Source organism: Pseudophryne corroboree, chromosome 2 (genome assembly GCF_028390025.1).
Source record: "Pseudophryne corroboree isolate aPseCor3 chromosome 2, aPseCor3.hap2, whole genome shotgun sequence".
In the NCBI taxonomy this organism is placed as follows: Eukaryota; Metazoa; Chordata; class Amphibia; order Anura; family Myobatrachidae; genus Pseudophryne; species Pseudophryne corroboree.
Window position 1 is genome coordinate 894,656,252 of NC_086445.1, and position 13,736 is coordinate 894,669,987.

The window sequence follows — 13,736 nt, forward strand, 5'->3', positions numbered from 1 at the left end:
CACTAGGAATGCTATGAATAAGTACCATAAGCTCTAGACCGCTGATGTTCTTCTCATTGCTGATGGATCTCTCACTGACTGCCTTGTTTGCCCTGCTCCACGCTACTTGCCTTACTTATGTCCAGGGCTGGTTCTTGACCAAGTGGAGCTCATAGCAAGAATTATCTCCGTGACTAGTGGAGCCCGATGCTCATTTAAAAAATGCGGGTGACCACCTTGTACTTTTTCCCCTGTATTTTTGGAACCAGGGCCGGTCCAAGAGCCCGGTGCTGGTTTTTAAAACACTGGGAACCAGTACGCAATTTTGCCCCCGGTATTTTATTAACCAGGACCGGCTCAAAGAGCATAGGGCTGGTTATATTCAGGAGGGGGGACCCCACATAATTTTAATTTTTAACTAGTTAAAGGCTGTACACAATGAAGCCCTGCACAGAGCTTGCTGATCCAGCCGGGCTTCATTGTGTCATGTCCAGTAGTGTTTTACTAAATTACCCTGTAAAACACTGCCTGACAATACAAATGACAACAACATTGGTAAACTTGAATTGCAAAAGCACGGTAGTTTAGTAAATTACCATGTTTGTTTTTTCCAAAAAGTTGTAAATCAAACGGCCGATGTCAGCCGAGATTGATCTTAGTAAATTTACCCCAGTCTCTCTTAAAATTTCACTTCCAGGCTCCAACCCACTGGCAAGCGGTGGCTTTTAATAAATAAAGGCCTTGGTCTGTGAATAAAAGATTGCAAGAAAAAAATACCAGTAGATAAAAACTAGCATTTCTCTAGCATCCATAAGGGATATTGGGGAGACTTGGTACGATGGGTATAGACGGGGTCCAAAGGAGCCAGTGCACTTTAAATTTCTTCACTGGGTGTGCTGCCTCCTCCCCTCTATGCCCCATCCCACAGACAGTTTTATAAAAAAAAAGTGCCCTCAGGAGAAGATGCACATCTCTGCAGCTCCAGAGAGATTTCATCAATTTATTTTAAACTTTTATTATTTTTCGGTATACCGCTTCCAAGCTGCAGGACCACTGTCCTGAGAGTTTGTTTGTTCAGCGGGGCACTGCGCCTTGGCTGTCGCAATCGCAGCATGCCGCACACCCCTAACATATGCCTGAAGGTGACATCTGTGGTGAGTACAAACCGGGGGCCCCGGTTCAAAGTGCGACTGAACGCAGGGGAGACCCGCAAGAGCCCCCCGTGTGAACTGGCTCAAAATGGCTTAAACTAGCACTTTTGTGATGTTTTTAAGCATAATAGGAGACATTACCAGTATAAAAAAACTCTGTAGCTCCGGCGCCATTGTGGGGGCGGAGCTACCTCAGAGCGGGACCAGGGGCATTTTGGCACCTTCCTCTGCTTAATGCAGCAGCAAACAGCACACACAGTGCTTCCTGACTCCTCGGACACGCTGGAAAACTGGTACAGGGTGTAGCAAAGGGGGAGAGCCACTATTGTACACAATCTGTCCTATATAGGACAAAAATCAGTAGGTTTCACTGTGTTATAGTTAGCTGACAGCCTCACTATGGGTGTGCTGGTGTCTCTCTCTCTCTCTCTCTCTCTCTCTCTCTCTCTCTCTCTCCTCTCACATACAGTAGGGCAGACTTGATCTCAATATACTGTCTGAGTGTATGTTATTGTGATTACTGTAATCACTCTGTAGTGTATGCCACACTAGATTCTCTCCCTTATCTACTGATTCTGAGTCATGTGAACAATGCAGCCAATTTTCACAAATCAGTGAAGGGGCTGGGGGAGGCGGTCCAGAGGCCTCCTAGCTAGGGGCTCTTAAAACTATGGTGTCTGATATGTCATCACAACTCACTGCTAGTGTTCAGAAAACTCAGCTACTACAACAGGCTGTTGCAGACTTAGCTACTAGAGCAGATGTTACAAATTAGGGACCTAATTTCTCAGGGCTACAAGCTGGAGTTCGATGGTGCTCCTCCTCAACGATTTTTCAAATCAAGCTTACCAGCTATGGAGGATACGCAAGTTACATTGCAACAGCCCATCCGAAAGTTGGTCCAGTCCCACGTCATAGTTCCAGTACTGATACCACAATGAGGCAGAGGTTATTACTCCAACCTGTTTGTGGTACCAAAGCCGGACGGCTCGGTACTGCCCATTTTGAATCTAAAGTCCTTGAATCCTTACCTAAAGGTTTTCAAGTTCAAAATGGAATCCCTGAGGGGAGTGATTGCGGATCTGGAAGAACAGGAATTCCTGGTTTCCCTGGATATCAAGGACGCCTACCTTCATATTCCAATTTGGCCACCTCATCAGGCCTATCTGAGGTTTGCCGTACTGGACGATCACTACCAGTTCCAGGCACTACCCTTTGGCCTGTCCACAGCTCCGAGGGTATTCACAGAGGTGATGGCGGAGATGATGTTCCAACTCCGGGTCCAGGGGGTCAATGTTGTCCTTTATCTGGACGATCTTCTGATAAAAGCAAGATCCAGGGAGCTTTTATTGCTCCATATCGACCACACTATCCAATTTCTGTCACCCCATGAGTGGATTCTCAATCTACAGAAGTCTTACCTGGAACCGACTCTGCGGCTCCTGTTCTTGGGGATGTTACTGGATACGGTTGTCCAGAAGGTGTTCCTCCCAGAGGACAAGGCGAGAACAGTTCAGGAGATGGTCCACATGGTTCTCCGACCTGCTCGTTTATCCATCTTTGCATCAGATTGTTGGGGAAGATGGTTGCCTCCTTCGAGGTGATCAAATATAGTAGGTTCCATGCCAGAACATTTCAATAGAATCTCCTGAGCAAGTGGTCCAGATCACATCTACAGATGCATCGGATGATTCGGCTGTCACCTCAGGCCAGGATTTCCCTCCTATGGTGGCTGCAATCCTCCAATCTCCTGTAAGGCCAGAGTTTCGGTATTCAGGATTGGACCCTCCTCACGACGGATGCGAGTCTGTGAGGATTGGGTGCTCTCACCCAAGGGGCACAGTTCCAGGGCAGGTGGTCAGCCCATGAGCCCTCCTTCCGATCAACATTCTGGAACTTCTGGCGATCTACAATGCTCTGATCCAGGCCTCTCCTCTGCTCACGAATCACACGATTCAAGTTCAGCCGGACAACGCCACGGCAATGGCGTACATCAGTCGGCAAGGAAGGACAAAAAGCAGAGCTTGCATGCGAGAGGTGTCAGATACTCCTCTGGGCGGAAACAAATGCAAGAGCAATGTCAGATCATCCACCGGAGTGGCTGCCCGCAGATAGACATGATGGCTTCTCGTCTCAACAAAAGCTTCACTGGTATTGCTTTCGAACCAGGGACCCTCAGGCGAGGGCAGTGGACGCACTGACGTCACCTTGGCCTTACCGGCTGGTCTTCCGGTTTCCTCCGATTCCGTTGCTCAAGCGAATCAGAAATCAAGGAGTCCAGGCAATTCGGACTTCCCCAGATTGGCCTCGGAGGGCGTGGTATGCGGATCTTCTGGACATGTCTGTCAAAGACCCTTGGCCTCTACCACTAAGAAGCGATCTTCAACAAGGACCATTCGTCTACCCGGACTTATGGCTACTTCGTTTGACAGCATGGAGGTTGAGCGGAACATCCTAGCTCACAAGGGCCTTTCCAAAAAGTTTATTGCTACCATGGTTCAGGCCAGGAAACCTGTGACGTCAAAACACTATCATCATATCTGGAGAAGATATGTCTCTTGGTGCGAGGAATGCACGTATCCACCTGCAGAGTTCCACTTGGAACGTTTCTTACGTTTCCTGCAGGCTGGTATGGATAAGGGCTTGCGTCTGGGTTCCATTAATGTCCAGATTTCAGCACTCTCCATTTTCTTTCAGAAGAAATTGGCACTGTTGCCAGAAGTTCAGACCTCCTTGCAAGGGGTACTCCACATACAACCTCAGTTTGTGCCGCCCACGGCACCTTGGGATTTGAATGTGGTGTTGAATTTTAGACAGTCCTCCTGGTTTGAACCTCTGATGACAAGTACCTCACATGGAAGACAGTGATGTTATCGTGTAAAAGACCATACTTGGTCTTTTACGAGGACAGAGCGGAGCTCAGGATTAGGCAGCAGTTCCTGCTGAAGTTTGTCTCTGCATTTCACCTGAATCAACCTATTGTGGTTCTGTCCAGTTCTGACACTTCTGCTCCACCGGAGGCATTGAATGCTGTGCGAGCCTTGATCTATGTCAAGCGAACGACTCAGATCAGAAAGACTGATTCCTTGTTCGTGCTCTGTGATGCGCAAAAAAGGGTTGTCCTGCTTCCTGCTATGTCAAGCGAACGGCTCGGATCAGAAAGACTCATTCCTTGTTCGTGCTCTGTGTTGCGCAAAAAAAGGGTTGTCCTGCTTCGAAGCAGTCCATTGCTCGTTGGCTTAGGCTCACTAACCAACAGGCCTATGTGTCAGCAGCCTTACCTGTTCCACAGTCTCTGAAGGCCCACTCTACAAGATCTGTGGGCTCTTCCTGGGCGGCTGCCCGAGGAGTCTCTGCCTTGCAACTATGCCGAGCCGCTACCTGGTCGGGGAAGAACACCTTTGTGAAGTTCTACAAGTTTGATACCCTGGCCAAAGAGGATACCCAGTTTGGGCAGGTGGTGCTGCAGCAGTCTCTGCATATTCCTGCCCGTTCTGGAAGCTTTGGGACGTCTGCATCGTACTAAGGGGGTCATTCTGAGTTGTTCGCTCGCTAGCAGTTTTTAGCAGCCATGCAAACGCTATGCCGCCACCCACTGGGAGTGTATTTTAGCTTAGCAGAAGTGCGAACGAAGGGATCGCAGAGTGGCTACAAAATAATTTTGTGCAGTTTCAGAGTAGCTTCAAACCTACTCAGCGCTTACGATCACTTCAGGCCATTCAGTTCCTGATTTGACGTCACAAACACGCCCTGCGTTCGCCCTGCCACGCCTGCGTTTTTCCGAACACTCCCTGAAAATGGTCAGTTAACACCCAGAAACGCCCTCTTCCTGTCAATCACTCTGTGGCTGCCTGTGCGACAGAAAAGCATCGCTAGACTCTGTGTAAAACTACGTTGTTGTAATAGTATGCCGCGCGTGCGCATTGTGCCGCATGCGCAGAAGTGCCGTTTTTTTTGCCTCATCCCTGCACAGCGAACAAATGCAGCTAGCATACAACTCGGAATGACCACCTAAGTCTCCCCAATATCCCTTATGGATGCTAGAGAAAATAGGATTTTAATTACCTACCGGTAAATCCTTTTCTCATAGTCCATAAGGACTTTTCTGCAGGGTCTCTGTTATTTGGTTACCTGTTCAGCTGTTGCTGTTATAACAACCGGCAACGACTGGTAACAATATGTTTGTGGTGCGCTGGTATTAAATCTCACCACTCTTTGTGATCATGTTCCTTCTCTCATATATGTCCTTTCTCCTTCGGGCACTGTTTTACCTATAACTGCCTGTGGGAGGGGGGTATAGGGGTGGAGGAGCCAGCACACACAGTGAAGAAACTTAAAGTGCACCGGCTCCTTTGGACCCCGTCTATACCCATCATACGAAGTCTCCCCAATATCCCTTATGGACTACGAGAAAAAATTTACTGGTAGGTAATTAAAATCTCATTTTTTTTATTTTTAGTATAATATGTAAATATTCTTAAATAAGTAATTTTTCTTTTGCAGGAAACTGGTCCACTGAAGAGGGGGCATTCTTAAAACTTCCATGTTTGTATGAAAAGTTTACTGGTGATCAGTGGCTGGCGGACCCTACTCTTCCCCCAAACAAAGCTTTGCTTGTACTAAGAAGTAATCAAGAACTTGATGTAGAGCATCTTGATTTTGAAGGTGTTAAATTTATTTTTAAAGGTGAGACTACAAGTTTCTTATGTAGTTCTAGTATAATTTAAAAAAGTGATAGGCACTTGGATGAAAAAAAACAATGCTTGCCGAGTTGAAAAACAGTTTACAGAATATTATTATGAGGCTTTGGGCTAGCAACAATGTGTAGGGTTCTCAGGTCAAATATGTAAGAGAAAAGGCGTAAGTACAGTGGGTGCAGGTTTATCCCAAAGTGCCCATTTCTAAGAAATATGGGGGCGTGCTGCGGGTCCACGCCTCCCTGGCTTGTGGCACGCCCTCTGTGAGCAGTGTCTGCGCACCCCTTTCATGTTGCGTGTGCACACGGATGCCAGGGCTAAAAAGAAGCCCCAGCCTGTCCTTGGATACAAGGATATCCTTACAAAGAAATACAGATCAAATAGCGGAGCAGATGTATTAACCTTTAGAAGGCATAAGGAAGTGATAAACCAGTGATATGTGCAAGGTGATAAAGGCACCAGCCAATCAGTTCCAATATGTAAATTAACAGTTAGGATCTGATTGGCTGGTGCCTTTATCACCTTGCACATATCACTGGTTTATCACTTCCTTATGCCTTCTCCAGGTTAATACATCTGCCCCAGGGTTTGAGGTAACAATATGGTTAAAAAGGGGGCAGACTAGATGGGCCAAGTGGTTATCTGCGTCAAATTCTATGTTTCTATGTTTGTGTCAGCAACAAGAAGTGGGCTCTCTGGTCCTAGGGCATACTTGCCTACTCTCCTGCAAGTTGTGGGAGACTCACCATTTTTCGGGCAGTCCTTTGTACCCACGGAAGAGTGGCAAATCTCCCGCATCCTGCCCACTTCCTAGTAAAGTGGATGGATGAGAAGATAACTGGGTTTCGCGCTCTGTATAAAGGGGAGAAGGCTAAATGGCGCATAATTTAGCCCGGAGCTTAGCGACAAGACAGCCTGGCCCTGCACCCTGCAGTTTCTTCTCTCCGGCCTTCTCCTGGAGAGGAGACCGTAAAAGTAGTTATGTTCTAGCCTGGGGGACAATAAATCGGTGCAATCGGCTAAACTACTACATCAGATGTCTGACAGACGTTTGCAGTGTAATATGCTGGACACATGGTGCTGTTTAATATGCTGTTATTTGGATAATATCTTCTAGCTGGTGTGTTACATCATATACTGAACTATTTTCCTTTATTATTTTGTTACTCTTTGCTGACCATTACAGTATGTTAACATACCTCTCAACATATCATGATTAGAATGCCATAGACGCGCTCAGGGGGCATAGCCTCGGTGGGGTGGGGACGAGAACTTGGGTGAGAGTGGCTTAGTGGCACGTCCCCCATGTTTGTCATTTATGGGGCGTGCCCAGCTCTCCTCGAGCAGCTGGGCAGCCCCTAGACTCGCCACCCTGCACATACACATGGCATCTATTAAGTGATCACTAGCAGCGTTGGTCAAAGGCTCCCCTCCTCACCATGGGACATTGTGGCCTGCAGGGGGGACACCAGGGACAGTGTCTGAATAGCAGGACTGTCCCGCTGAAATAGGGACAGTTAGGAGGTACAGTATGAGTTAGTTAGGGCCCTTAAAAAGTTTGCTATGGGCATGCAATAGTTTAGTTATGTCCATGTTTAAGAGTAAATACTTATAATATATACATACTGCAGTGCAAGTAGCTCAGATGGATCCTGCATGTCTCCAGTTGTCACTATGCATTCATTACAAATAAAGGCCATAGTATGTGTCCAGTTTACAATAGCTGAACTGGAATAACTGAGGGGCAGATTTATTAAGCCTGGTGAAGTGATAAAGTGGAAGGTGATAACGCACCAGCCAGTCAACTCCTAACTGTCATTTTTCAAACCCAGCCTGTAACATGAAAGTTAAGAGCTGATTGGCTGCTGCGTTATCACCTTGCACTTTATCACTTCATCAGGCTTAATAAATCTGCCCAATAGTGCTCTACTTGGAGTTATCATGTTACAGTAAGAGCACTATCGTGTAATTACTGCATTCTATAAATGACAATATATTCTAAAACCACTTCCAAAATCAGATAGCTGTTATACATAAGGGTTGCTTTAGATGTGTACTACTGAACTACATCCAGCAGATGGCAGAATAACACCATGCATCAATTTAATTACTTCTATTTCATTGTACTTATAGAATGTTTTTTAACGGCCCCAATCATGTGGAATAAAACGTCTAGGTGGTATACTCTGTTTCCAGAATAAATAAATCAATGTTAAGGATACCGACACTAGAATCCCAACAGCCGGCAATGCCGCCAGATGGAGTACCGGCGCTACAGGACTACTCCCACTCCTGGGTGTCCACAACACCCATAGAATGGGAATAGTTTATGGGGTGAGCAGTGTGGCGAGTGTAGTGAGCCCACAAGGGGACTCTTGGCCCTCGCCCCGCTACCGGCAGACGGGTGGTCTGGATGCAGCTGTCGGCATATTGGCAGCCAGCATCACGGCCGCTAGATCTCCTGTCCGGAGGTGCTGAGAGGCAGAGTCGGCCCTAGGTATAAGCAAGCTAGACAAATACACCTAAAGAATATACAGAGCGCAAAAATTATAAATCTTACAGATATTAAAATGACGCTTCCTACTGGTAACACTGAATTACCAAAATATTTAAAATGGGCAAGATGTAATGTGAGTAACCTCACTAGAGGGGTGCATCGTTAGCATAAAGTGTCAACCATAAACAATATAACATCTAAAACTTTTTTTTTTTTTTACACACACAATATAATTGAAAAAAATGAATAATAAAACTACTGCAATTGCATAGAAATAATCCCATATATGACCATTGTAGATTCCAAAGACTGTCCTTATATACCGGTAACTCTATTTAGTGTATGTACAGTACAAAACACACTAAGGGGAGTATTCAATAATGGTCGGAAGTTACGACAGGGCAGAAAGACTGCACTTTCCGCTGATAATTGGAACTTTCCAACACTTCAATATTCAACTGAAGCGCCGTTCTTCCGCCCTGTCGGAAATTCTGACAAGTCGAAAAACACATGCATGAGCGGAATCTCTGCTCATTCATGTGTTTTCGACCCCACCGCTGGCGAGCACCCATTTTCGCCCATACGAGAGGGCAGCAATGAATGGTCGGAATGGGAGGGGAAATGGCCCGCTATTGAATAGTGACATGTCGGATCCTCTCCGTCGGAGTGGATCCGACTTCAATTGAATATACCTGTATATTGCAAAGTCTTGTGGAGTGTTAACAGCTAGATTGTCTTTAGGACTCCAGCCAGAGTGTCCTTTGGTGCTGTAATGAATTGCTGTGTAACATAACATTCTGCACATGTACACTGCATTAGTCACAGAAATCGGTAGATAGGATCCACATTCACTTTCACTGCAAGTCTGTTATATTCTCACTTAGGGCCTAATTCAGAGTTGATCGCAGCAGCAAATTTGTTAGCAGTTGGGCAAAACCATGTGCACTGAAGGTGGGGCAGATATAACATGTGCAGAAAGAGTTAGATTTGGGTGCGGTGTGTTCAAACTGAAATTTAAACTGCAGTGTAAAAATAAAGCAGCCAGTATTTACCCTGCACAGAAACAAAATAACCCACCCAAATCTAACTCTCTCTGCACATGTTATATCTGCCCCCCTGCAGTGCACATGGTTTTGCCCAACTGCTAACAAATTTGCTGCTACGATCAACTCTGAATTACCCCCTTCGATTGTTGGTTTCTCAGAGGAAGTACATATAATGCTTAATGGATATTACCAATGCTGGGACTGAGTAAGGGCAGTCTTGTACACACAGAGGGGAAAGAGAGGACACCCGGTCAAAGCATCCACTGGTGGGGGGGGGGGGGGGATACACAAGGGGTCCATCATAGGATTGTGCACCACTATGGGGAGTAGCCATGTGCGATCATCCATTGGCTGTGCTCCCCAGAACTAGGGACTTTTTTTTGTGTGTGTGTGGGGGGGGGGGGGATTCTGTGTATATTTACTAAGAACCTGCTTCTTAGCAGTCCTGGCTGCTGGACTTAAAATGACTGTAATATTGAATGCAATAAGCTCCTGGTTCTAAACCGCATGTCCGGAACCGTGGAGAAGGCTGTTTGGAAAAGATGCTGTTTAATAAATTTATCCCCAGGTGGTGTTCAAATGTTATTTTAAAAGTAGTATTAAGAGATGGAAATGCAGGCGCATGCTGCTGGTTTTATACGTGTTATTGCGAATGATGGCTTGTTAAGCAGATATGACGGTATGTTAGCAGTTGGCCTCTTATTGTTCTCTGGAAAACCCTCCATAAAAGGGCGTGCACAGACATTTCTTGGTGTAAAAGTTGCTGGTGAAAACGTAATAAAGCAGCACAAACATTACATTGAAGTCAATGTAACAAATACTTTAAGTTTGCCCCTTTTTTATGGGAAGGTGTAGGAGCATGAGCCTTTGCAGAGCACATTTACTGTATAAGCCCAATAGAATTCATTACTGATGTATTTCCTGTGTAAATGTTTTGTGGTGGAGATTCAAATGTACAGGGGTAGATTTATTAAGCCTGGTGAAGTGATAAATTGCACAGTGATAAAGTACCAGCCAATCAGCTCCTAACTTCCATGTCACAGGCTGGGTTTGAAAAATGACAGTTAGGAGCTGACTGGCTAGAGCGTTATCACCTTCCACTTTATCACTTAACCAGGCTTAATAAATCTGCCCCTCAGTTTGGTGTCTGTTTTTTCCTATCTAATAGACAGGAAATAACAGACACCCAACCGACTTTTCAAACATTTGAATTTCTCATACGTCCTAGAGGATGCTGGGGTCCACTTCAGTACCATGGGGTATAGATGGTTCCGCAGGAGCCATGGGCACTTTAAGACTTTTTCAGAGTGTGAACTGGCTCCTCCCTCTATGCCCCTCCTCCAGACCTCAGTTTAGAAAATGTGCCCAGGCAGACTGGTCGCACTCTAGTGGAGCTCTACTGAGTTTCACTAAAAAGACTTTGTTAGGTTTTTTATTTTACAGGGAAGCTGCTGGCAACAGTCTCCCTGCTTCGTGGGACTTAGAGGGAAGAAGTAGGAACCAACTTCCTGAATAGTTTCATGGCTCTGCTTCTTGCTGACAGGACACCATTCGCTCCTGAAGGGTACTGAACACTAGCTGCGGCTATGCGCTCACTCCCACAGCACGCCGTCAACCCCCTAACAGAGCCAGAAGTCAGAAGACGGGTGAGTAGTATTACCGGAGTTCTGCAGAGAGGGACCTCCAGTCATCGTGACGGCTCAAGGTACCACGCAGCGGGTGGGAACGCTGCGCGAACATGCTTTCCATAACACAGGCACAGCAGGGGGGGAGGGGCAGCATGAAACCTACTCTTTAACTGGCAAAATGTAGCATATGATGCCGTGGCACAGTCCTACGCCCCCGCCAGTATAAAAAATATTGTGATAATTTCTGAGGAGAAATGCGCCATTACAGGCGGCGGGGCTTCCTCCTCAGTCAGCCAGCACACTGCTCAGCGCCATTTTCTCCAGGCAGGCTGCAGGGGAAGAAACGCTGGTCCTCCACTTCTGAATCAAGTATCAGGGTGAAAAAAACGGGGGGCAGAGTGTATATTAGTGCTCAATTATACTATTTGGCATTGTAAAAGCGCTAAAGGTCTCTGTAGACATTTTACATGACACAGGGATTTTAGTCACTGGCGCTGAGTTGTGAACTGGCAAGTCCCTATCTGTGTCCTCTGACAGATTTTACTGTGGGTCTGTCCCCTATAAGCCCCGGAGTGTCTGTGGTGTGATTGTGCACGTGTGTGACATGTCTGAGGCAGGGAGCTCTTCCCCTGAGGGAGCCATTTTAGGGACACAGAGTTGTAATGTGGTGGCGCTGCCGGCACACCATGAGCCTGAATGGGTGAAAGAATTACGTGATAGTGTGAATCATATAAGTAAGAGATTGGATAAGTCTGAGTCTCATGCAGAAACCTGGAGAAAATCCGTGGAAGATGTGATTTTTAGTAGTTCTGCTTTTTCATCCACAGGGAATCCATCTGGGTCACATAAAAGGTCATTTGCACAAATAGTAGAAACTGATACCGACACGGACACTGATTCCTATGTCGACACTAGTGATTCCAGGGGAATAGATCCAAAATTAGTGAAAAACCTTCAATACATGATTGTGGCTATAAAGGAGGTCTTAGAAGTTACGGAGCCACCTCCTTTACCACAGGAGAAGGCTTACTTTTATAAAGAAAAGAAGCTTAATGTAACTTTCCCTCCATCTCATGAACTGAACAGTTTATTTGAGGGAGTCTGGGTAAACCCTGAAAAGGAAGTTTCAGATTCCAAAAAGAATTCAGGTAGCGTACCCTTTCCCTGCAGAGGACAGGAAAAGGTGGGAGTCACCCCCTGTTTTAGACAGTGCCCTGTCACGGTTAACAAAAAAGGTGATTCTCCCTGCGCCTGGGACGGCTTCACTAAAAGAGCCGGCGGACCGCAAGTTAGAGAATACATTAAAATCTATTTATGTGGCCAATGGGACATTACTCAGGCCTACCATTGCCTGTGCGTGGGTGAGTAATGCTATTGAAAAGTGGTCAGAGAACTTGTCATCAGAAATTGACACAATAGATAGAGACGAGATACTCCTCATGTTAGGTCATATCAAAGACTCTGCTGCGTATATGCTAGAAGCCATGAAAGATATTGGTCTCTTGGGATCAAAAGCCGCTACCATGGCAATCTCCGCACGGAGGGCGTTGTGGATTAGCCAATGGAATGCTGACGCAGATTCCAAAAGGAATATGGAGGCTCTCCCATATAAAGGTGAGGCCTTGTTTGGAGATGGGCTGGATGCCTTAGTTTCTGCGGCTACCGCAGGTAAGTCAACATTCTTGCCTTATGCTCCTGCACCAGCGAAAAAGACACATCACTGTCAGATGCAGTCCTTTCGGCCCAATAGATACAAAAAGGGTAAAGGTTCCCCTTTCTTTGCGGGTAGAGGAAGGGGAAAAGGAAAAAAGCCCACAGTGTCTCCAGGATCACAGGAGCAGAAATCAACCTCTGCTTCTGCCAAACCTGCAGCATGACGCTGGGGCTCCCTTGCGGGAGTCCGCTCAGGTGGGGGCACGTCTGAAACTTTTCAGTCACTTATGGGTTCAATCTGGCCTAGACCCGTGGGTCGTACAAATAGTGTCCCAAGGGTACAAACTGGAGTTTCAAGACATTCCCCCATGCCGATTTTTCAAATCGTCCTTACCAGCTTCTGTCCCGGACAGGGAAGTGGTAGCAACAGCAATACAAGAATTGTGTCAGGAACAAGTCATTGTCCTGTTTCCCTTGTTACAACAAGGAGAAGGGTTTTATTCAAGCCTATTTGTAGTTCCGAAGCCGGATGGCTCAGTCAGACCAATTCTAAACCTGAAAAATCTGAATCTCTACCTGCAAAGGTTCAAGTTCAAGATGGAATCTCTGAGGGCAGTGATTTCCAGTCTGGAGGAGGGGGAATTCATGGTGTCAGTGGACATAAAGGATGCCTACTTACATGTTTCCATTTATCCTCCGCATCAAACTTATCTGAGATTCGCAGTGCAGGATTGTCATTACCAATTTCAGATGTTGCCGTTCGGACTCTCCACGGCACCGAGGGTGTTCACCAAGTTGATGGCGGAGATGATGGTCCTCCTTCGACAGCAAGGAGTCAATATAATTCACTCCTGTGGTGGCTACACAGTTCTCACCTCCTAGAGGGACGCAGGTTCGGGATTCAAGACTGGATCCCGGTGACCACGGATGCAAGTCTCCGAGGCTGGGGAGCAGTCACACAGGGGGAGAGCTTCCAAGGAAGATGGTCAAGTCGAGAAACTTGTCTTCACATAAACGTTCTGGAGTTGAGAGCCATTTACAACGGCCTTCTACAAGCTGTGCACCTTCTTCAAGATCAACCCGTA

At 46.4% G+C, this 13,736-nt stretch overlaps 1 protein-coding gene across 1 annotated transcript in view; it reads left to right on the forward strand.

The window, feature by feature from the left end:
• LOC135049969 (tapasin-related protein-like) overlaps positions 1-13,736 on the forward strand; it is a 63,033-nt gene that overhangs the window by 5,865 nt on the left and 43,432 nt on the right. Inside the window, exon 2 of the mRNA XM_063956016.1 lies at positions 5,634-5,816. Within this exon, the coding sequence (XP_063812086.1) occupies positions 5,634-5,816 (183 nt within the window). The remainder of the gene's footprint in view (positions 1-5,633; positions 5,817-13,736) is intronic.